At 41.8% G+C, this 26,113-nt stretch overlaps 1 protein-coding gene across 1 annotated transcript in view; it reads left to right on the top strand.

The window, feature by feature from the left end:
• Positions 1-23,870, top strand: part of LOC102133587 (uncharacterized) — a 73,095-nt gene extending 49,225 nt beyond the window's left edge. Inside the window, exons 3-4 of the mRNA XM_073998430.1 lie at positions 18,762-18,875; positions 20,269-23,870. Of these exons, the coding sequence (XP_073854531.1) occupies positions 18,762-18,874 (113 nt within the window). The 3' untranslated portion in view covers position 18,875; positions 20,269-23,870. The remainder of the gene's footprint in view (positions 1-18,761; positions 18,876-20,268) is intronic.
• The last annotated feature ends 2,243 nt before the right edge of the window (positions 23,871-26,113 follow it).

The following is a 26,113-nucleotide window of genomic DNA, read 5'->3' as shown; positions in this document are numbered from 1 at the left end:
AATGTTAGATCTGTTTTACAGTGCCATAGATCCCTGAGAATATCCTTAATATTTATTAAGGATATTTTCTGATTGTTTAGATTGGTTACTCAAATTAGGCAAATTATATCCTCAAGTTCAGTGATTCTATCCTCTGTCATCTCCATTCCACAATTAAACCCATCTAAGAAGTTGTCTTTTTAAGTTTCTGTTATTATATTTCTTAGTTCTCTAATTTCCATTTGGTCCTTTTGTGTAACTTCTGTTTCTTCGCTGAGATTTTTAAAATTGTTTTTATTTGTTTAGCCGAATTTATAATTGATTGTTGAAGCATTTTTGTTGCAACTGTTTTAAAATCTTCATCAGATAATTCCAAATCTTATTCATCTCAGTGTTGATGTCACTGACTGTTGACTGTCTTTTCTTATCCAAATTGTGATTTTCTTGGTTTTTGGCAAAATGGGTGATATTTTATTGTATCCGGAACATTTTGTCTATTATATGAAGAAACTCTGGATTCTATTAATTTTTTTTTTTTTTTTTTTTTTTTTTTTTTTTAGCAGGCAGTCACTCTGTTTAGGTTCAGCACTCAGGTCCTGGATTACTTTTGTGGGCTGTGGTTCTAAATCAGTTATATTTCAGAGACTTTGGTGTTTGTTTATCTATGAGGGCTGGGAATCCCACTCCCTGCTGGTGCTGCTTGGGGAATGAACAGGTTCTCCCAGGCTGGGCTATCAAGTGTCTCTTGGAATAGGATGGGAATCTCAGGCCAGTGGGTACGAAGGGGTTTCCTGGGCTGGGCTACTTGTCATAGTGGCATCCTTCTGCTGGCTCTGCCCACCCACCAGGCAGGCGGGGAATCTCGGCATAGAGGGATCCCTTGTTTGTATTTTCCCTAGACTGTAGACCTATGGAGGTAAGATCAAGTCTGCCTGTAGTTGCACAGCTGTAGCTCCAGTGTGAAGCACAGAATATAATGTGTAACAGGGTGTGTGTGCTGGGCTGGCTGTGCTATTGTTCTCCAACACCCAAGGCCTCTTTGTAATTTGGTTTATCCATATATCTCATGTGGGTAATGAAATGCAAGCAGGAAAGAGTATCACTTACAGGTGAAAGCTTTGAGAGCCAGGAGAACCTTCGCTCCACACTCTTTCCTGTGTCATCATCACTGACAATGTTTCAGACGGTAGCTGTTCCATCAACCCGCATCTTAGAGTCCCAGAGTAAGAATGGAGACAGCTCGAAGCAGAATCCCTGCAGATCTTGGAGGGCATATTATGTGAGTCAGCAGGAAACTTTGTGTGTGAATTGCAGAGATTCGGGAAGTTGTTTGTCACCACAGCATCACCTAGCCTATCCTGCAGTGAATTTTGCTTAAAGGAGAAAATGAAGAGGCAAATTTTGTTGGCTCTGGAGAGTACTAGAAATGTATAAAACCACATATCTTAAAATTTACATTCATTAAACATTTTAGTAATTCAGCTTGTATCCTCTTGTTACACGTTAACAATTGGGGCTTTACTCTAGGGAAATGAGAAACCACAGTTCGGTTTGACAGCGTCTGTCAAAGTCACCCAGAGTACCTGGGTGGTCTGTGAGGACGTTTGCAATACAGAGTGTTTACCGTTAAGAGAATCCTGGGGATCTGGACATTTTCAATTGCCAGAGAAAAGGTTCCTTTCTGTCTGCACCTCCAGGATGGATTCTAACACTAAGGATTATTGACTTGGTGGCTTTGTGCTTAACTCCAAATTATTTGTTCATAGATTTTGCATTTATTTGTCATTCTTCTGTAAATTTCTGTCTCCATTTAATAGCCTTGTATTGAGATCTCCATAGGCCAGTAATGGAATCAGCTTAACTTGAACCAGACCATAATACAGCCTCTGGGTGTGAACAAGGCCACAAGCAAGGAAACTGAATACATCCTAGAGGAAGGAAATTGAGTTTCTGCTGAGGACGTTTAGGTAACATCACAGCTCTTGTGTTATTGCCAGATGATGTTTCTTAGATTAAGCTGGCCGTGACACTTTCTCCAATGCTCTTAATACAATTTATTACCGAGGAAAAGATCTTCTGGTCATTTAATAAAGATGCAGAAATACTTTCTGTCAAATCGCGAGGAAGGAATCTGTGTATTTTTACAATATTGAATTGGTGAAAGTGAAATCCCTTTAAAATGAAATTAGAATGACTCATACACCCCCTGAATCATGTAATACAGAGACCTGTGGCTAGTTAAACCCCTGAAACCAATTATCCATCTATGGCTGTCCCTAAGCACCCTTTTCTATTAAGGAAACACCTGTGGCATCCAGCCTACTGTCTTTTTTCTCTTCGTAGCTTGATTTTCTGCCTCCTATCACCTGTTTTTATTCTTCACGTCTCAGTGTCCCTAAATCTAGTGACAGAATAGTTTTTTCATCTGTACCTATTGGTCTTTTTCTGCTGTTCTAATCAAGGCATACTGTAAACTTTTTATTTTAAGAATGGTATTATTCTCCAGATAGTTTTCAAGCCTATTGTATAGCTAGACAGAGGGATATGGGTCTAACTTATGTTACAATGCCATGAACCCTCTGTTCTTTCCCACTCTCAGCAGTTTTTCTGGAACAAACTCTCCTCAGATTACTGTAAACATTTGGTTAATTTCAAGATCTCCTAAATAACTGATTTTGACAATTTTGGCTACTGTGTTTATTGCTCTGATGGAAAGGTAGATTTATAGGGATTGTCAACCTACTATTCTGGTGGTAAAATTTTAATAAGTTAAATTATAAGGGAATGTACCCACAAAGATAATGCATTTTATTTAATAAAAATTTGTTGAGCAGCCAGTATTTACTGGGCAGTGTCCTAGGCACTGAAGATTCAAGTGTGAGAAAGAAACACTTTTGCTAACATTTAGCATTTGCTAACAAAAAGTTTACTATTTTCAAAGGAAATAGACTCACAGACAGGAAGAAGTAAGCTGAGGAAGGAAATGAGTCTTCCCCTTCAGGACTGAAACAGGGACAGTTGGCCAGAGAATGGAGTAAAGAGGCTGACACATCCACTTCCATTTACATTTTGGCCAAGCCAGAGAATAAAAACTGTAAGGTCATTGTGAGAGTCCTTCCACATTAAACTTTACCCCAAATTTTCCATTTTTCAGTTTATTTCTCTTAATTTCCATCTGGAGAATAATAAAAGAATCAAATGGCAACTGCAGAGCTAAAACTATCATAATGAGGCTGGGTGCAGGGGCCGATGCCTATAATCCCAGAACTTTAGGAGGCCAAGGCAGGTGGATTACCTGAGATTAGGAGTTCGAGACCAGCCTGGCGAACATGGTGAAACCCCATCTCTACTAAAAATACAAAAAATTAGCCAGGCATGGTGGTGGGTGTCTATAATCCCACCTACTCAGCAGGCTGAGGCAGGAGAATTGCTTGAAACTGGGAGGCAGAGGTTGCCGTGAGCCGAGATCACACCATTGCACTCCAGCCCGGATGACAGAGCAAGACTCTGTCTCAAAAAAAAATAATAAATTAAAAATAAATAAATAAAACTATCATAATGAAATGTAAAATTTCTTAGAGGATTTCAACAGAAAATTTAAGCTTCCAGAAGAAAGAATCAATGAATTTGAAAATAGGTCAATTCAGATTATCCAGCCTGGGAAACAGAAATATAAAATAATGAAGAAAAATTAAGAGTCATAAATACCTGTGGGACACCGTCAAGCATACCAACGTACCCATAAAGGCAGTCCAGGCATGAGAGGGGTGAGAAAAAGGAGGAGAAGGAATGCTTGAGGAAAACAATGCCCAAAACATCCCAATTTTGATGGAAGCATTTATGTTCATATCCAAGAATATCAAATTAGATAAACTGAAAGAAATCTACACTTAACATATAATAGGCAAAACTATTAAAAGACAAATAAAGAATCCTGAAGACAGAGAAAAATGACTCATTACATGCAAGTGGTCTATAATAAGATTAATAGCTAGCTTTCCATAAAAAAATCATAGAGATGAGAATGCCATGATTCTCATGACTTATTCAAAGTGCCAAAAGAAAAAGGATGTCAATCAAGAATTCTATATCCAGCAAAACTATCCTTTATATATGAAGGATAAATTAAAGCAGCTGTAGATTTTAAAAAACTGAGGCCAGGTGGGTGTGGTGCCTCATGCCTGTAATCCTAGCACTTCAGGTGGCTGAGGTGGGAGGATCACTTGAGGTCAGGAGTTTGAGACCAGCCTGGCCGACATGGTGAAACCCCATCTCTACTAAAAGTTAGCTGGGTATGGTGGCAGGCACCTGTAGTCCCAGCTACTAGGGAGGCTGAGGCAGGAGAATCACTTGAACCTGCAGGGCAGAAGTCGCAGTGACCTGAGATCACACCACTGCACTCCCACCTGGGCAACAGAGCAAGACTCTGTCTCAAAAAAACCCCCCAAAAATCGAAACTGAGAAAGTTCTGTGGTAGTGGACCTGCCCCCCAAGAAACACTAAAGGAAGTGTTGCAGGCTGAAATTAAGTGATATTTATTAGTAACTTGAATCAACATGAGTTTGTAACACTTTACTTTCTGATTTAAAAGACAACTCCATATAGCAATAATTATAAAACTTTGTTGATAAGCTTATAATGTATATAGTTTCCATGATGCACAATTAAAGGAGAAAGGAGCTATATTTAAATGAAGCTTTTGAACACCATTAAAATTAAGTTAGTTTAATATGAATGATACTGTTATTATGTTATTAATCACTCAAAAATAACTCAAAAAATACATAGTAAAACAAACAACAAAGAAATTAAAGTTGTACACTAGAAATATGTATTACTGTAATAAGATATTAATGGGCATGTACAGGTACAGAAACGATAAAGCATGTGGAAAACAAGTAGAAAGATGGCAGATATAAATCTTACCTTATCAGTAACTACATCAAATATAAATGATTAATTAATACTTCAGGCAAAAGACAGAGACTGGCAGAATAAATAATATTATACAATTCTATTCTGTCTATAAGAGATGCAGTTTAGATTTGAAAACCTAATACATTAAAAGTAAAATGATGGACAAAGGAATACAATGCAAGTAGTAGTCAAAATAGAGCTGAAGTGTCTATACCAATATCAAGAAAAATAGTTTTTAAGACAAAACTTGTTACTAATCACAAAGGATAGTGACAAAGTGGTAGTGATCCCACTGGGAAACACAATAATAATAAACATATCTGTACCTAACAACACAAATTTTAAAATACATGAAGCAAACTGACAGAAGGGAGAAAGACAATTCAGCAATGATTGGAAACTTCAATATCTATCTCACTTTCAATAGTGGATAGAACAAATAGGCTGAATATTAAGGAACTAGAACATTTTAACAACACTGTGATACAAATAGACCTAATTGACCATTAAGTATATAAAGCATTAGGTAGACTATGCAGGAAAAATAAAGAGAAGACTCAAGTCTTAAAATCAAAACCAACCTCACAGAAATAAAAAGATTATAAGGGAAACTATAAAAACTATGCCAGGCCTGGCGCGGTGGCTCATGCCTATAATCCCAGCACTTTGGGAGGCTGAGGTGGGCAGATCATCTGAGGTTGGGAGTTTGAGACCAGCCTGACCAACATGGAGAAACCCTGTCTCTACTAAAAATACAAAATTAGTTGAGTTTGGTGGCACATGCCTGTAATTCCAGCTACTCAGGAGACTGAGGCAGGAGAATTGCTTGAACCTGGGAGGCGGAGGTTGTGGTGAGCTGAGATCGTGCCGTTGCACTCCAGCCTGGGCAACAAGAGCGGAACTCCATCTCGAAAACAAAACAAAACAAAACAAAAAAACTGTGTGCCGACAAATTAGATAACCTGGATAAAATGGACAAAGTCCTATAAGGATGCCAAGTGCTAAAACTGACTCAGGAAGAAATAGAAACTATAAATAGATCTATTAAAAAGTACAGACATTGAGTTAATAATTTGAAAACTTCTCACAAAGGAAATTCTAGGCCCATGTGGCTTCACTGGCAAATTCTACCAATTATGCAAAAAAGAATACTCATCTCCTACATACTCTTTCAAAAAATAGAATACCCATCCCCCCAACTCTTTCAAAGTGGGAAGGAACTTACCCACTTAGCCTATTAGGACAATATTACCCCCAGTACTAAAACCAGACAAAGACAGCATAAGAAAACTACAGACTGATATCCATTGTGAATATTGACACAAAAATTCTGAATAAAATACTAGCAATTCACATCCAGAATATATAAAAAGATAAGAATGACCATGACCACATGGGAATTTCCTCAGGATAAATGTTGGCTTAACATTAAAAAAATCAATCAACTTAATATACCATGTTAATAAAATAAAGAACAAAAATCGCATGATAATTTAAATAGACACAGAAAAAATATTGGACAAAATCCAACAGCCTTTCTTAAAAAAAAACACTCAACAAAGAGGACACAAATTCCTCTTCCAAATAAAGAAGCCTATGAGAAACTCACAAGTAATATCATACTTAATGGTGAAAGACAGAATACTTTTCTATAAGATCATGAACAAAATAAGGATGTTGACTCTCACCATTTCTATTTAACATTGTACTGGAAATTTTAGCCTGGGCAATCAAGCAAGAAAGAGAAATAAAATGCTTTCAGAGTAGACAGAAAGAAGTAAAACTATTTCTATTCTAGATAATATGAAAATGCTAGAAATAATATCTCTTAAAAGCTATTAGAACTAGTAAACAAGTTCTCCTACTTTGCAGGATACCAGGTCAATATACAACAATCAATTGTATTTCTAGGCATTTTATGACCAATATGAAAATGAAATTAAGAAAAACAATTCTATTCTAATAGAATTAAAAAGATGAAATAATTTAGGATAAATTTAGTCAAAGCAGTATACAAGTTCAAGACTTGTACACTGCAAACTAAAAATTGTCTTTGAAAGGAATTAAGACAAACTTAAATAGGTAAAGAAGCACTCCATGTTCACAGATTGAAAGACTTAACATTGCTAAGACAGCAATATTTCCCAAATTGATTTGTAGGTTCAATGTAGTCTCCATCAAAATCCTAGCTACCTCTTTTGGACAGAAATTGACAAGCTTATCCTAAAGTCATAAGGAAATACAAGAGAGCCAGAAGACCCAAAATAATCTTGAAAAAGAAGAACAAATTTGAAGGACTTACACTTTCCAGTTTCAAAATGTTCTACAAAGCTGTGGTAATCAAGACAGCATGGCATTCTCATAAAGACAGACATACGAATCAATGGGACAGAATTGATCATCTAAAAATAAATCTTCATTTTTATGATCAAATGATTTTTAATCATGATGCCAAGAAAATTTAGTGGGTAAAATAAGTCTTTTCAACAAATGGTGTTGGGAAAACTGGATGTCCACGGCAAAAAATAAAAGTTTAACCTGTACAACATGCCATATACAAAATCTAATTCAAAATTGATCATAGACATAAAGGTAAGAGCTAAAATTATAAAATTGAGAAGAAATAGAGAAGTAAATATTTATGACCTTAAGTTAGGCAGTGATTTTTTAGGTATGACACCAAAAAGCACAAGCAACCAAAGAAACTAAATTGGACTTTCTCAAAATATCATATTTTGTGCTTCCAGGGATACCATCAAGAAAGTGAAAAGACTACCTGCAGAATAGGAGAAAATATTTGAAATTATATGTCTGATAAAGGGCTTGTGTCAAGAATATATAAAGAACTCTTACAGCTCAACTAATAGACAACCCATATTTTTTAATGCGGAAAAGATTTGTCTATACATTTTTTCCAAATAAGATATATGATTACCAATAAACATATTAAATGATTTTCAACATTATTATTCATTTTTCATTAGGGAAATGCAAATCAAATTTTCAATGAGAAAACTGCCCACTAGGTTGGCTGAAATTTAGAAAGTAAACATTAACAAGTATTGGCAAGGATGTGGAGGAATTGGAATCCTCATATATTGCTGGCATGATTTTAAATGGTAGAGAGAACAGTTTGGCAGTAGCTCAGATGTTAATTATAGAGTTTTCATATGATCCATCAATTCTACTCTCATGTATGTACACTAGAAAAATGAAAAATAAAAATGTCCACATAAAACTTGCATATCAATGTAAACAGCAACATGATTTATAATAGTCAAAAATGGAAACAGCTCAAATATCTATCAAGTGATGAATGGATAAACAAAATGAGGTACAGTCATACAGTGGAATATTATTTGGTATTTAAAAAGGAATGAAGTACTAATACATGATCTTTCCTCTCTGCCTCTGCCTCCACCCAGATAACAAGAATGACCCCTTCAATGACTATGTGGGTCGTGAAAACTGGAAGAATCTTTCAGTAGTTTCTGTCTGCCAACCAGGAAAATTTTTGATGATTAAGAGCCCCTCTGCCTCCTGAAACAGAAAGGGAATACCATAAGGTGACAAAGCACAAATGAATATTTAAATTAAATGTGCTGCCGCTTTGTGGTTGAGTTGAAGGTGATCAAATCCAACAGGCTGCATGGTGGCCTCACTAAGATGTTGTTCTGACCTTCTCCTCTATCGCTTTCTCGGCTGAGGCTGTCTGATCTGGGAGGAGAAACAGAGCAGACAGAGCCTAGACTTTTGTGAGACTAAGAGATTCCACTCTGTAGTCTTTTTGTAGTTTCCTGGACCTCTCTTGAATCCCAAGATTCCTTAGACTCCCTGTTATTCCTTGCAGTTCTCTTCTTGGCTGTAGTCTCCTATGACGCATCTGTCCTCTTTGCAGACACAGCCAAAAGAAAGGCATATGTAGTCCCTTACCCTCAGGGCTGTTTTTGATGGGTATCCTCTCCCAGCTGGGTGGTGCTTTCTTGTTTCCTTCCAGATCTGGTTTTCTCTTCCAGGAAACAGTCTTTTTGCTTGTTCCTGGGCGTGGTTTATTTCATGCTGAATCCTTAATTGGCAAAATCTGAGGATACCACTCTCATTGACTTTACCGCAATTCATGCTCTCTGGAGTGCTGAGATGTGGCTACTCTGGCTTCCCTGGCCTCGGCAACTGGCTCTTCCTTGTTGACTGGGCTCTAGGTAAAATTCTGGACCTTCGCGCCATCCTGGTGACAAATGACTTTCCAGGAGCTCAGGAGATACGGAAGTGTGGTGTTCATCCCCACTAGAGTTTGCGGACAGAGTCACTCTCACTGAGTGACTTATTGATGGCCAACAGAAAGAGGCATTTTCCTGGGGAAGCTGAGTGGAACAGAGGAGTCTATTAAAAGGATGCTCGGCTAGAGACCAGGCTTGTGACTCTGCCCAGGAACAAAAAAATCATCCTTGCTGTCTGTCTTGCATCTCTTTTCTTTCTGATTCATTCTTTTTTTCTATCTGGAGATTAATGCCTGTTTTTTTTTATCTTCCCAAGGAGGTGGAAGATGATCTACTGGGGAAAAGGGACTCTCTCTGACCCAATGCTTAGGGTAGACTTTCCGAGTTGCTGAAGTTTGGTCAATGCCAATCCTATGTATGGACTGGGCTGTCTGAAGACTACTCCCGCACATGTAGGGCCATTTGAGGCAGTGGAAATTTGTGAACGGGGTCAACTCTCATTAAATTGTTTTTATTAGAGTGTGCCAGTGTTTAAAAGAGAACACAGGACTTCCATTTTTCACTTCAGTGCAAAAGGAGCTTTGAAGCTGTCACTGTATCCTAATAACAATTCAAAAAACTGACAAACTGAAAAATCAACAGTTCTTCTTAGAGCTATCAGAAAAGCGAGGACACAGGGTAAGCTGCTGTCCCCAAAATTGGAGAGACAGACATGTGGATACAATGAATCTGCTCTAAACAGCAGAAACTCTAGAGCAGAAACTTCCATGGGCACCAGTGCCAACGTGGGAAAAGCTGAACTGTAACTGACAAATTGCCAGAGGTTGAGTGTGGAAAAGATGGAGTTAAAAATTCCAGGAAGACCCAGGTATAGAAGGGCTCTTACACTTCTATGAGGTATAACTACGGGCACTCTCCCAGATTCTCAAAGCAAAGATGAGAGAAAAATTCCCTTATGCCTCTCTCAGGGGGAGGAGAAAAGCAACTACTTTGAAATATGCCAGAGCATCCGTCTTATTACAAGGCCCACCCTCAGGAGAAACTATTTTATCAGAGCCTAAATGCTGGGTTTTTATCAAAACCTAACCTACCCAGGGGGAGGGGAAATACCTAACTCCAGTTACCTGTAACCATCCCGTCCTACCTAAGGGATTGGGGGCAACTGAGAAGCTCCTATGAAGTTCACAGTCCACTTTAGGAAACTAGCAAAAGAAGAACAAATTAAATCCAAAGTAAGCAGAAAATAAGAAATAACAAAATTACAGTAGAAATCAATAAAATTGGAAACAAAATCAGTAGAGAAAATCGACAAAATTATAAGCTGGTTCTTTGAAAAGATCAATAAAATTGATAAGCCTCTGTAGCTAGGCTAAGAAAAAAACAAACTACTGGATTAAACAGTGGGCCAAAGACCTTAACAGATACTTTACCGAAGAAGATATACAGATGTCAATTAAGCATATGAAAAGACGCTCCACAAGATGCCATCAGGGAAATGCAGATTAAAGAACAATGAGATATCACTACATACATTAGAATGGCCAAATTCCACAGCTCTGACAACATCGAATGCTAGTGAGGATGAGGAACAACAGGGACTCTCATTCATGATTGCTGACAATGCAAAATGGTACAGCCACTTTGGAAGACAGTTTGGCCATTCCTTTAAAAACTAAACATACCCTTACCAGCAGTTGTGCTCTTTGACGTTCATCCAAAGGAGATGAAAACTTACGTCCACACAAAAACCTGCAGCTTCATTCATAATTGCCAACACTTGGAAGCAACCAAGATGTCCTTCAATAGGTGAATGGATAAATGAACCGTGGGACATTCGTACAGTGGGATATTATTTAGCACTAAAAATAAATGAGCTATCAACCTATGAAAAGATATGCAGGAAACTTAAACGCATATTGCTAAGTGAAAGAAGCCAATTCAAAAGCCTTTATATGTATGATTCCAAGTATGTGACATTCTGGAAAAGGATAAACTATGGAGATGGTGAAAAGATCAGTTAATGCTAGGGATTTGGGGGAGAGAGAGATGAACAGGTAGAGCACAGAGGATTTTCAGGGCAATGAAACTATTCTATCTGATATTATAATGGTAGATATGTGTCATTATACACCTATCAAAACCCATATTAAACACCAAGAGTGAATCTTAATATAAACTATGGACTTTGGGTGATGATGTGTCAATACCATTTCAACAGTAGTAACAAATGTACCATCCTGGTAGGGAATGTTGGTAGTTGGGGAGTCTGTGCATGTGTGGGGACAGAGGGTATATAGGAACTCTCTGTATGTTCTGCTTCACTTTACTGTGAACCTAAAACTGTTCCAAAAATAAAGTGTATTAATATGAGAAACCATAAATAAAGGAAAATGAAATACACACACACATAGAGGGTGAACACACCCACTTGTGTGACGTCCTCTTAGTTTCTTTAGTATGCCCTCTACAGAGATTACCTGGCATGCTTTCAGTCTGCCACTCACAGCCTTTACAACCTGGAGAATATGGTAGTAAGGTGCTAACAACTACATAGCCATATCACCCTCCCATCAATTATTTAGTCAACAGGTATTTGTTGAGCATCTAATATGTGCCAGCAGTGCCTGGAGGCTGTGGGGTGGAAAAGGAGTCAGCACTCTTTACAGTCCCTTGCCCACAAGGATGCGATCATCTATAATATGGTTTGGATGTTCTTTACAATCTCATGTTGAAATGTGATTCCCAATGTAGTAGGTGGGGTCAGGTGGGAAGTGATGGCATCATGGGGGCAAATCCCTCATGAACGGTTTAATACCATCCTCCTGGTGATAAGTGAGTTATTGCTTAGTTAGTTAATGCACAATCTGGTTGTTTAAAAGAGTCTGAGGGGACCTGCCTCTTCTCTCTCTCTTGCTCCCGCTCTTGCCATGTGATGCGCCTGCTCCCTTTTCCCTTCTGCCACAAATGGAAGCTTCCTGAGGCCCTCATCAGAATCAGATGCTGGCATCACTCTTCCTGTACGTCCTGCAGAACTGTGAGCCAGTTAAACCTCTTCTCTTTATAAATGACCCAGCCATTAGGCATTCCTCTGTAGGAACACAAACAGACTGACACAATCCACTTGGGAAAGAGAATGTCACCCTGCAGCTAGTGGTGAATATGATGATATTACATATTGCTACGGTTGACTGGGGACCAGGATAATAGTTGGTGAGCTAATTATTTGGCACAGGTGATAAGAGTATGAAGATTCAGTGCAGGAGGAAAGACTCATTTGAGCTGGAAAACCCTGAGAAAATTGGCAAGAGCGGGAACAGCTTCACGTAGGCTCCCACAGCTGGTCAGCTCTGCTGACACCATCTTGAAATTCTTACTAGTTTTGGAACAAAGATCCTCATATTTTTATTTTGCACTGGACTCCCCAGATTAAGACCCCTCCTCTCCAGGAAGGAAACGCTTGTATGGGTCATGTCTGATTTAGAAATCATAATTGCTACCACTTACTGTGCATTTGCAAGTACCAGGAAGGATCTTAGGTGCTAAGACCTTATCTCCTCTAACCCACACAAAGGAGAGGAAAACCGAGTTTCAGACAGGTCACCTGAACTCACCCAGTTGGTGGGGCAGGCAAGATTCAAACCCAAGCTCTTTTATTTCTCATTCATTCTTTCCAGATTTTTATATCAGTTATTTACATTCATGGTTCATACTTTGAAATGATTCTTAATTAATTAACTTTTTGAGGCAGGGTCTCACTCTGTGGCCCAGGCTAGAGTACAGTGGTGCAATCTCATGGCTCATTGCAGCCTCAACCTCCTCGGCTCAAGCAATCTTCCTGCCTCAGCTCCCCAAGTAGCTAGGACTACGGGCGTGCGCCATCACACCCAGCTGATTTTTACTTTTTGTGTGTGGAGACTGTGGTCTCACTACGTTTCTCAGGCTGGCCTCGAACTCCTGGCCTCAAGCGATCCTCTCACCTCAGTTTCCCTAAGGGCTGGGATTACAGTTGTGAGTGATCATGCCCAGCCTTGAAATGATTGTAAGATGTTTGAGAGGAATAAACCAGCTCACCCCTGTGAATGGTTTAGTTCAGCGGTTCCTAAACATTTTCAGTTCACAGCACCCTAATGTCTTAGTAATCTTATTCACAGGGCCCTGAGGCCACAAGAAATACCTCATAATTCTGTTTATGACCTTGTTGGGTCCAACTACCTTAATAAGTATTTATGTCCTAACAACTTAGTAGCTGGGTAAAAAATAATATGTACAAATTGAAAGAAAATAAATCATATTTTATTGTATTATTAAATAACCACAATACTTACTAATGGTATGTAGGTGCATCAGTTGGGCACTAGCAATATATAAAACCTTGGAATCAGATAGGACATATCACTTTTTCCCCCACAGCTATCACAGCAGTCACCAAAAACCAAGCTTTGCAAAGATATGACGTCATGGAAGGAAATTTAGCAACCTAATGTTAAAACCGATTTACCTGGCGCTAGCAGTTCCTGAGGTGTTTGACAGGCATCATTGTGTTTTCCTCAAGTACTTAAAAATATCCAGGCACTTCTGCGAGTCCCTTGAGGTGCCTGCCCCTCTGTCTGTTTATGCAGAGCAGTGTCCCTTTGCTGGTGGACAGGTTCAGGCAGTGCTTTTTCCTCTGCGTGATGATATTAGATATGCAGAAAGTCATGGATAGGAAGAGCCAAGGAAAAAAGGGGGAATAAAAATAGAATGAACAAAAAAAGGAGCTCAAGAAATGTATTTTTAATGCAGTACCCCAAAAATAAGCTCATATTTTACTATGTATTTGACAGCAGAATACAATTACAACTGACATCAATTATGTTCTCTATTAGACTTTTCTCTACCTTATACATTTAAGTGTAATCCCAAATGGGGAGAGAACCACTGCTTTTTAATATAGGTGCTTTCTCAATTTGAAAACTAGAATGGAAGTCATGTTCAGAAGTGTAAAGAATTCTAAGAATGAGGTGGGGGTTAAACGATTGTTAGCAACCAAGAGGTTCCATTATTTTTTCCTTCAAGCATGTTGGTATGTGGAAAACGGAAAGCATATTAAACCACTCACTTCAGTTAGTTAAACCCAACATATTAGATCAATTATTAATCCTCTTTCATCTTTCTAATATCAACAAGACACAAAGCAATTGTTAGTTATAATTTGTAATCAGTAGCATGTCGTTAGTGGGCTGTTAATTGATTGTATCTACCAGTGCTTGCGTAGATGGGTTCTGTTGTTGTGGTTTGAGTTTCATGTTAATTCAATAGGAGTGGTAACTTGGTTTTTGGTGAGGACGGAAAGATTTTACATCTCATTTCACTGATTCTGTTTTCTTCTGAACATTGGACTTCTATGTGCTTATTTAAAAAACTATGTGGCTACTGCCATCTGTTGGATGGAATGTGAGTCCTGCTCAGACACGTGGCCCTTTAAACGCCCAGTGTCTGTCCCTTCTAACTTCACCACGTGTCTCCTCAAGGTAAGGTTCTGCCTTTGATCTACCTGCATGCATCCCAGCTTCCAGCCCCAGAACTGAGTTCATTTTGGGAACGTTTTCTGTGGTGGTGGGGCACTTTCTCTTCAGACATGTAAATGCTTTTTACTGAAGAGTGTGAGGTTGTTTAGCTTTCCAGTAAGACTTACAGCGTGAGGAGGCATGTCGAGGTGGGGACGGATGTGGCTGGGAGCATGTGTAGGAACAAGTATATTTTTAGCATGGGGTATAGAATCTACATTGGACTAATAGGCAGAGGAATCAAAGTTCAGCTGTAAATTGTGGTGCATATTGAGGCCAGTGATTTTATGTCTCTGAGCTGGCATTTCCTCAGCTGTAAGACAAGAGGACAGGACTAGGACTGAGAAAATCTTATGAGCTCAAGACCCACGCGGCTCCGTCTCTCTAAGGAGTCATATTCAAAGAACAGCAGACCTAACAGCAAATACGAATTTAAGAAGAAATGCCAGTCTGATTTAACTGAAAAGCACAGAGAAGAACCAATCTACAGATCACGGGAAACCCATTTGACCTGACTCCCTTTTCCCCCACTGCTTGGTTCTTATTTTTCTACTTTTCTCGGGCTGTGATTGTCAGCATCCTCCCTCCTCACCCCTCCTACTCTTTCTCTGCGGAGGGACTGCTTTCTCTCTCCACTCCTGTTCAGCTTTTTTCTTAGTCCTCCCCTCCTCCTCTAGCCCTCAGTCTCAGCTTTCTCTGTCCTTTGGCTGATTCTGCATCACAAAATTCCAAGAACCAGTCTTGGAGAAACTACCTGTTCTCTGAGATGGGAAACAGGTGAAGAAGCCGAACCAGGCAGAACACACTTCGTATTGGTCCAGGAGAAACACACACACACCCACACCCACACCCACACCCACACACACACACACACACACACACAGACACAGAGCCAAGCCCTTCTGACAGCAAGAGCCTTCAACACTGTGACTGATACGACTACAATGCCTATAGCTGAATTCACTGGTTAGGGGGTGCACGATGGAATTCTGTCCCTTGAATTGGGGATGTTTAAAGATCCAGGCTATTTCACTCCTTCCTCTTCCCTTGCTAAAGAATGACCGGGGTCATTATTGAACTCAGTTCTCATTTGCCTTCTTAAAATTTGATGTCTGCAAAACCTGGTGTTTATTTACTTCTCCCTTTCCTCCTTTCTTCATTTAGTCCATCATGCCATTTGTTAATACCAGATTAGAGAAGGGGAGCATGTCAAGGAATTCCTTTATGATTTCTTCTCTGAGGATGAAGTCTTGGTTGAGTCTTCAGTGGACATGGTCAGGATGGATCCTGGGAGCGGGGCTGGGGCTCTGCGGTGTGTATGTTCTCCAGGGCAGTTATCCTGCTGGGGCTGGGCCAGCCCTCCTGCCCCAGCAGCCCCCATCTCTCTCTGCCCCACCCTGTCTCCTAGGTGAGGGGTGCCGGGATTGCTGTGTGGGGAGGGAATACGGCCAGCCTGCCTGGGCTCAAACCTTCAAGGAAATGAAAAATAATTTCTCCTTACAAGAGGTTAGAGGAACCTCCCCAGGCTCGTCTGCTGCTAGTTCTGTCAGTAGAGAGGCAGTTGAGAAGGCCCCAGGAGGCTGGGAGCAAAGGAAGTGTGCCCAGGCCCACCAAGGGGGAGGTCTACAGGAGAAAGGCCCTCTTTGTCATTGCTGCAGGGTAACAGCGAGTTTTGCAGTTGGTGATAATGATTCATTTCCTCAGTTGAGGTTTGGGAGGATTATAGCTGGAATTTGAAAAGTCGTTTCTATATCTGGCAACGAAGGAACTCTGAGTGATCACCATGTACTGTTTGGTGTTTTGCCATCATTGGTAATATCACTGTGGTAGGCAGCTTGGGCTGCTGTAACAGAACACTGTAGACTGGGGGGCTCACAAACAGCAGACATCCACTTCCCACAGTTCTGGAGGCTGGAAGGCCACGCCTGGGGGCCAGCTGGCTTGGGTTCCGGTGAGGACCGTCTCTGGCTGCAGGTGGTTGCCTTCTCATTGCATCCTCACGAGGCAGAAAGACAGTCAGAGAGCTGAGTCTCTGTCACAGGAGCACTCATCCCACTCATGAGATCTGCACCCTGATGACTTAATCACCTCCCCAAAGGCCCACCTTCTAAAACCATCACGTGGCAGATTAGGATTTGAACACATGAATTTCGTGGGAATGCAAACATTCAGGCAATAGCCATCACGAACAACACTGAAATGTAAATTGGAGGTGTCATATGAAAAAAGAAATGATCTAAATGAAGTTCCATGCTGTCATAATGGAGTTCTGCAGCCACCAATGTGTGTCCTCTGGTTGAGTGTACAGGCGGTGTATGTATATGTGTAAGTGTATATATATCTTGTGATTGTTCTGAGCATTCATGATTTAAAGTACCTAATCAGCAATGAGCAGTGTTCACACTCCCGGCTGAGTAGAGCTAGCGTGTGTCTCTAAACACTGGCTGGTTGTGGAGGCAGAATGTTATCAGGATGCCCTGATAGATCAACAATGTCCTCTCCTGCTTTGCTTCAGGAAGGGGTGAACATTTGTTTACGGGTCTGACAGCATAAAAAGTGAACCTGCCGAGAATGGAGTCCAAGCACTCAAAGTCACTTTGCCTTCACTGGTGCTGAAGGATCCCCGTGGCTCATGGTCCACAGGCCAGAGAACTTATTGCTAGTGCAAATGCTGACCCAGTTCCTTCCACTGCGATGGACAGCTCCAGTTCCTAACTCAGCCCAGAGGAGCACAGCTCTTTTGTTTCTAGTATCTTCTAGTATAGAGGAGCTGTTGTTGAGGATAGGTCTGTGGAGGTGATCACCTCCCTTAGCTTCTGCACAGTAAGTGGATGCTGAGGCAGTCTTGAACACCAGAGCATAAGGCACTGGGATGTGTCCCCAGGGCTGTGCTGCCCTTGAGTGCCTTCCTGGTCTGTAAAGTTGCATGGTGGGTAGGAAGAGACGGAGGTCTGGCGCCTGGCAGCACACCATGACTGGGTGGACCTGACTCTCCTGGCACCTTGGGGGTGCAGAGCCACCACTTCATTCTCACGGAGCTACACTATTATGGGGTATCTTTGAAGGACATAGGAGACAATCTGAAGCATTCAGGAACCCCAATGCCTTGAAAACACTATCATGGGATGAATTATAATGTAACATACTAATAATATTTAAAAGGCAAAAGGAGGTAAGGTTTTAAGAGATTCACTATGAACTTTGACTTCAAGTCTATGGAATCCTGTTTTAGCTCATACCTCATTGTAGATTTTTTAAAAACTGCAGTTCATTATGGTTTTTTCTATTAAAATTGCCTATAAGTTGACTGTGAGTTTATCAGAAGTCCGTCTTTTCCCATTTTGACAAGGTCTAGTGACAACTGGTAAGAACTTAGAAGTATAGTCAGCACCAGCTACTTTCAACTAACTACAGGTGGGATAACTCTGCATTGCTGTTGGTTGATACAGAAGCTGAGACATGAGTGATATTCACTGCATAACTGGCAATGCTGGCACTAATGGGACCCTTCCCACAGGTCATGCCCTCTGTTGAGTGCACTGTGTAGAGGATCACATTTATTCCCCAGTGCAACTCATGGGACAGGGATTATCATCCTTATATTTAGGGAGGAAATTGAGACTCAAGAGAGGCTCAGGTAGCAGAACCAGGCTTGGATCCAGAGACTCTGACCCCAAAGCCGTGACTTATGGTGGGGAGCTCTGCTTCTTCCCAGAGGTTCTAGTGAGCAGCCTGGGGTGTGATTTCCTCCTATGGCGACTGAGAGCTCCTACTTTATGGCATCAAATCAGGGAGGGACTCCAGCTTGATCTGGCAGCTGCAGCTGTAGACATTGTCCCTGCCCTTGTGAAACATAAAGACTTGTTAGTCTAATGGTAGAGATACGACATCAGTGTAACGTAATAGATACTAATCAGTTGCTGTTATTCCAAACACAACATTGCTTTATTATACTCTATGTAGTCACTTTTTCTGTATGTCTATAAATCAAATACATTTTCCTGCATCCTGAGAGGTAACAGCCTAGATAAATTATTTATTTAAAATCTGTCCACCTGTTCATCCGTCCAACACATATTTGGTGATTTTGATTAAATTCCAGGTGCCTTTGCTAAGAATGGAAGGACATACAAAGATGTGAAAATCCAGGCACAGCCTCTTCCTGCAAGGTGGCTCAGTCTAGCAGGGGGAGACCCTCTGTGTAAAGAACTCTGACGTAAGTGCGGTGGAAGCATAAGGGTTTAGCAGAGAATGTGCTCTCACTGCGGGGCGGTCACAGAAGTATTGATGAGTGAGCAGGACTTGGAAAGGGCAGATGGGTTGGTAGAAAGGACACTGCAGATGAGCAAAGGGACACTCCTGGGGAGTCTTGAGTGTGGGGGGGGACTTAGGGATGTTCATGGAGGAGAAGAGCTGGGCAAGGCTGAAGAGTAGGGCAGGGCAGGGCATGGAGGGCTCGGCCCCTGGCTTGGCGGCTGGGACTGAATTCAGTAGGCAGTGGGGTCATTGAAGCTTTGAGAGCTGGGGAAAGCTATGACATGGGTTTGGTGGGAAACGCATGTTACTTAAAGTCAGGCAGATCCTGGTTGGAGTCCTGGCTCCAACTTTTCAGCTGTGTCTGCTTGGTCTGTTGCTCTCAGCCTGAGTTCCCACGTCAGTCACCTGAAGGAAACGGGCCTGCTTTGCGGTCTCGTTTAGAGGTCTTGTTCAATCGTGTGTGTAGAGTGTGCCCATGGGGCCTGGCCAGGGAGTTCTCCGAGGCACCTGAGGCTGAACCAGGGGTGGCCGTAGAAATGATATGAAAAGAGGGACAGGTCTCAGAGACAAGGAAGAATGACTAGAACTAGGAACCTGACAGGAGGTGTCCTTGTCCGGTGAGGGGGCTGCAGAGTGAGATGTGACCATTCTGGGCTGCCTTCCCCGCAGTTCCCGGCCCAGGCATGTAGTCGCTCTGGGGTCCTGAGCCCGGGACAGCCCTTCTTTGGAGTCAGGCTTTTCTTTGGGCTATTCCTTTCAAGCGACAGCAGAACCTAGTAGTCTCTGCTTTCATACAAGGTTCTGACATCTGATGCCAGATTTACAACCTGAGGTGGCCAAAGACTTTTGGTTTTTCCTGAGGCTTAAATCAATGGTGTTGCTTGGCTTTCTCCCATGCAGCCAGGTTGGCCAACAAAACCACCCGCTGTTCTGCTTTGAATGCAAGACATGCTGCTGCGTGGCTCTTGATATTTACCTTATCCCGGAGCTGAGCTTCGTCTCTGTGGCGTGCAGGTGGAGCGGGCCCGGGAAAGACAGTCCTCTGGCACGCTTTCCACGTTTGGATGGCAGCCCCAGCTTCAGCTTCAAACACTTTTATCCCTGATGGCATTGTTTACAAACATGCTGGAAAAACAGAATTAGGGAACAAAATTATCTCCTGATTGCTGAACTGTGATGAGATTGATGCTTTTAAGCACTTCCCCTCGGGAAGCCAGGCAGGAATCTTCCAAGGGGAAAATGTATCATAAGAGAAGACTATTAAAAGTTAAAACTGGGCTAATGAAACCGATACAGGGAGAATCGTTTTAATTATCGATGCACTGTCTTAATTAAATTGCATGATTTCCCAGAATAACACATCCATCATCATCGAGTATGCGGACATGACCTGATTCTGGGGTCTCACAAGGGGCCTTTGGGTGTCTCTGAGAGGACGGTGATGAAAGACTCAATGAAGTTCGTGCTTCTGAACCCTGAATCCACTTCAAGGTGCCGTGTCAGTGCTGTGCGTGTTCACCAGCAGATGTCACTGTTTACATATAAAATGCAAACAGCCCCCAAAGTTGGTTGTTTTTTTTTTTTTTTTTACCCACCTTTATTCTAAAGCAAGACAAGCTTGTCCATGTTTTTTTCATAAAGCCTTATTCATCATGTGGTCATTTTTGTTCTGGGAAATAATGATATTGTTTATCTCTTTAAATAGCTGTACATGTAAAGGGAACTGGTTTATGAGAGACACTCATTTCACATACTAAGCTATCCAATCACATCTCACTTAAAAGATAATTGTTGAATACTTACAATTTGGCCGAAACCAGCTTCCCATGACAAAAGGTGTCCAAAAACAGCTAAAGAGCTGTGCTTCTTTAGGGGTCTTAAAACCTCTTTTGAGAGATGACAAATAATAAAGCAGCTTAGAAGGTTGGAAGTTAAGTTCTAAAACTAAAAATGAGTGTCATGTTGTTTCAGGGAGGTAAAGGCCTGTGGGGGCTGGAGCAGATGGAAGGCTTTAGAGGAGGAAGCCCCGAGATAACGAGGGTGAATTCGTCTGGTTGGGAGCGGAAAGGTACTGTGGGTTTTTGGGGTTTTTTTGTTTTGCTTTTTATGTTTTGGGGTTCTTTTGCTGAGAGAATAAAGGGCAATTATGTTTGGAGGATCTATTTGATGGACTCATGAAAAGCAAAATGGAGGGGGCTGATGTTATTACAAAATCCAGCTGTGAGAACAGGAACTCCTGCACTGGTAACTAGAAATAAATTCAGATTGGGAGGCATAAGGAAGGAAGACAAGACCGCCGTGCCAGCTTATTGACAGGTATAGTCACTATGTCTTTTTGTCTTCTCAGTCCAAAATCAAGATACAAGCATTGACACATGGTCAGACACTAAAACAGAAGGTTTGAAAGCAGGGCTGTTTGCAGAAACTCCAGGACATATGGATGCTGCATATATGCAGAGGAGAGAGTGACTTGAATCTCATGAACCTGTGGGGTAACAATGGTGCTGCCACTGAGGGAAATGGAAAACCTGGGCAGGAAGGTTGGCTTGCACAGAAAGATGTTTCTAGTCTGATCCATGTTGTTGTAGCTGATTGTGGGCCACGGCATGATTGGCAAGGCTGGAAGCTATTCAGGAGCCACTGACCTAGAAGTGGAAACGACGATAGGGAGGCGAGAGAGAAGGGCCAGGGTGTAGCCATCACGGTTTGTGTCTTAAGAAGCCAGCTCATTTTATTAAATTGCATACATCAGTCAGTAACATCCAGGAAAGAAGAGAACTGGAAACCTCCGCCTGGTATGGTGTACTCTTAAGCATGCAAGTTTCCGCTGACTCTGCACCCTCTCTGCCTTCACATCGCGGGAATTCGTGACCGGACCCTTCAGCCTGCACGCCTCCACCTATCCTAGGGTTTCATCATCGTTACTCGGGACTCTCAAACATCTGTCCATCAATCAATGAGCTGCCCATCATACTTGCTCACCCCTTCCAGTCTCTGGGAAAGCAACCTGTTATCCAACGTGGAAGGTCTTGTTCTTGATAAGGTTCACTTTTCGAATTCTATGAGGGAGGGAGGGAAACGTGGCTGGAAGTTCAAAGCAGCCACAGCCATTTCCAAAACACATTCTCCTTCATTTTCCACTGACTCACTGTCGGATCTTGACAAACTCCTAACTAGAGCTGTGCCTTAGTTTGCTCAACTGTAGAATGGAAAAAAATAACCCATTCTATATTCAGATTGTGTGTCTGTCTGATGCATGTCAAGCCCAGTGGGGGCACACCCTTAGTAATGAGACATGTTAGCACCAATTATGTGCTTTTCACATTGGGCAGGTGTCAGGAGAGGCCTGGGGTCATAGGACCAGACTGCAAACAACACAATCCCAGAATAAATCCTACTAATTTGGCATAATTGATGAAAATGAAGATCAGATATTCGACCAGAGATGAGAAATTCATGGGCATGAATGCTGCAGCTCTGATTACTTTGCATATGAATGTGTGGTAAGAGGCAACATTTCTTTTGTTTAAAACCCTGTGCACTTAATTCACATTCAGAGAAAGGTTGTGGAATCATTCAGGCTCGTTGCAAACAAGGAACCAGGATGCCAACAAGGCCAATGTTGTTGTGAGAATGTTGAGCTATTAATCATAAAATAGCAAAACAGGGTGATTTTATTTATAGCAAACTGTCGCTACGCAGATAATAAAGACCCCTTTCAGAGCTTGCATTTATATATATATATTTCTTTTTTTTTCCCCACAGAAAAGTGCAGGCTTGTGCAATGATTTTTCAGATGAAATGAAAGCAGGATGAGGATGTGAGCCCTGAGTACTTGTGACTTTTAGACCAAAGTCCTTGGCATCAGCCAGCACTGCAGGATGGAGCAGGTGAGGTTCAGCAACCCTGTGAAGGGAGGCTAGGGTATTACTGGCGCCCTTTAAAAGCAGACTGAGTGCATAAACTCTCACTAGACTGCAAGCGAGTGAGCAGCCCCGGGAAAGCCCAGATGAGCTATTGTGCCTTCCTCGGCTTCCCCACCTTCTGTTGTGCTAGGAAGGGCTGGGGAGCCTGTCTGTGGCAGTCGGACATCCCTTCCCTGGCCCCTCTAGAGATGGATGCTACCTCCTTTTAGGAAGTGTGTGGGAGGGGACCGATTTGCAAAGGTTCGCTTGTGCTCAGTCCCTGCTAGGATGATCAAGCTCTTTTCAAAACTCAGGGGTTGGGCTTTTGCGGTTTCTGCATAGAACAGGCACTTAAATATCTGTGGAATTTATGAACGACTTCATGCATGCATTTGGTCCTGTATTCTGGTCCAAATAGAAGATACGGTAGGTAGACAAATACCACCAGCTACGGTAGGTAGACAAATACCACCTCCTATGGTAGGGAGACAAATACCACCTCCCCCCACAAAGACGTTTCTGTCCCAATCCCTGGAACCTGTGCATGCTAGTTGATTTGGAAAAAGGGTCTTCACAGATGTGATTAAGTCAAGGGTCTTGAGATGGGAAGATCATGCTGCATTATCTGGTAGACCCTAAAGACAATCGCATGTATCCCTGTAAGAAAGAAACAGATATTTAACTACCTACAGAAGAGGAGAAGGTGATGTAAAGGTAGAGGCAGAGTGCTACAGACGGAATGTTTGTGCCCCCCCGCCCCCCCCAACACACACAAGTTCATATATTGAAACCTAATCCTAATGTGATGGTTTTAGGAGGTGGGGCTTTTGGGAAGTGGGAAGTGATTAGGTTATGAGGGCAGGGTCCTCATGAATGGGACGAGTGCCTTTTTCAAGAGGCCCCAGAGAGCTCCCTTGCCCTTCCACCGTGTGAGGATGACCATCTACGAACCAGGAAACAGGCCCTCACCAGAGACTGAATCTACTGGCATTTTTGATCTAACATTTCCCAGCCTCCAGAACTGTGAGAAATAAATTTCTGTTGTTTATTAGCTACTCAGTCTGTGGTATTTTCTTATAGCAGCCCAAACGCACTAAGACACAGATTTGCAAAGGTTCAGCCTTTGCAAATCGTGGTGCAGCCAAGAGCCACAATTGCCAAAGCTGCCAGCCACTGGAAGAGCTAAGGCCTGGATTCTTCCCTCTGGAGGGAGTATGGCCTGTGGACACCTTGGTTTCAACCCAGCGAAGTTGATTGTATACTTCTGGCCTCCAGAACTTTGAAGAATAGATTTTGGTGTTGTAAGGCACCAATGTGTGGTAGTTTGTAGAGCAACCACAGGAAACAAATACAGAAAAAACCATCTCCTCTTGAACCAAACTCCAAATAACCAAATTCCACTTTGAACTAACCAAATTCAAATTTCACAATAAGGAGCAGGAGACATTTTTGTCCCACACAGGTATTACTGGGGCGATGTTACGAAGGTGGTGGGAATTTTTTTAAATAGTTTTAAAAATTATGAAAGTAGGAGACCATCCTGGCTAACACGGTGAAACCCTGTCTCTACTAAAAAATACAAAAAACTAGCCAGGCGTGGTGGCGGCGCCTGTAGTCCCAGCTACTCGGGAGCCTGAGGCAGGAGAATGGCGTGAACCCGGGAGGCGGAGCTTACAGTGAGCCGAGATCGCGCCACTGCACTCCAGCCTGGGCGACAGAGCGAGACTCTGTCTCAAAAAAAAAAAAAAAAAAAAAAAAAAAAAAAAAAAAAAAAATTATGAAGGTAAAACCCAGTCACGGCAGAACAAAGAAGCCAAAGAGTATATGGCAAAGTCTAAAATTCAGTGTGCCCTCCACTCCTGATTCCCAAAGGTCAGTCCTCTGTTTCTGTGTACTCTTCTTTCAATTATGATGAATACAAATATACTTATAGCTCCTTATTTTTATACAAACTGAATCATTTATTCACACCACACAGTTCATGTTTTGTTCACTTAAAAGTGTATTTTGGGAGATCTTTCTATATTTGTATATAGGTAATTCCTCATTATTTTTCAACAATTGTATGGACATATCATAATTTAATCAGTCTAAACTGATTGCTTATCAAGGAAAATGAGATATAATTTTCCTTTGACAAGGACACTATGCCTTTAAACTGCACTTATAAGATGATAAAATACTTTTATTTCCCTAAGTCACGGCAAACTACTGTCATTGCTCTTAAAAGGCAGCATGATTCATGAGGAGGTTTGGGTTCTGCCCAGGAACGCTAAGATAGTGGGAGAAGTCTGGGATCTTCTCAGTGGTAATATTCATCTGTGTCAAATGCAAACTATTGGGCACAGCCCAGGACCAGAGAAGGCTCTGAAACATGCTGGCTGAACGAAGAAATCAAACAACACACTGCTATTGTGTTTATCTGGGCCCTTACTCGAGGTCTCAGTGCTAGTAAGTGGCTGATCCAGGACGTTGACCCTGGCCAGCTGACACCCAAGACCGTCCACTCTTAGCTAATCAAGGCAAATACTTTGGCTATCCATGGCTGCATTGCAAGCTACTCCCAAACTCAGCAGCTTAATACAACAGCAATCATTTATTTGCTCATGATTCTGCCATTTGGGCAGTGCTTGGTGAAAACCATTCATCTTCACTCCAGCTAGTATCTGCCTGCACTGGAATGTCCAAGAAGGATCATTTTACTCACGAACCTGGTGCTTCTGCTGGGTGGCTGGTACACAGGGGCTGATCCGGCATTTCAGTCTCCATGTGGCCTCCCTGTGAGACCAACATGGGCTTTCTTACAGTATGGTGGTCTTAGGTATTGGCCTTCTTACATAGCAGCTGACTTCTCCCGGAGTATACAAGCAGAAGCTGCATTATTTCTTACTTTCCAAACCTGGAAATTTAAGGACATCACTTCTGCTGCCTTGATTGGTGAAAGCAATCACAAGGTCAGGTCCGATTCAAGGGGAGAGGAAACAAACACCTCTGCCTCTTGTGGAGGGAGAATCAAGGCCATTGCGAACGAGCCTGGGGGATGGGAGATACCGTTGTGGAAATCTTTGGAAACACACTCCACTACCGACAATTAAACATGCACATTAGAAAGCGATTGTAGGAGAAGAAAGAAGAGTCGCCAAGGGGATGGAGTTTGTAAGACTGACAGATTACTTCCAGCTTGCAGGATGAAAGCCAGAGATCATGGAGGACCTGCTTGAATTGGCATTGGTGGGTAGGTAGAAGCAGACATTTGCATGTGAGAAGAAAGTAGCTTCAGGAGCACAGTGTA

Source organism: Macaca fascicularis, chromosome 7 (genome assembly GCF_037993035.2).
Source record: "Macaca fascicularis isolate 582-1 chromosome 7, T2T-MFA8v1.1".
NCBI lineage: Eukaryota > Metazoa > Chordata > Mammalia > Primates > Cercopithecidae > Macaca > Macaca fascicularis.
The sequence above is the reverse complement of the archived record's forward strand: the minus strand, read 5'-3'. Positions and strand labels throughout refer to the sequence as shown.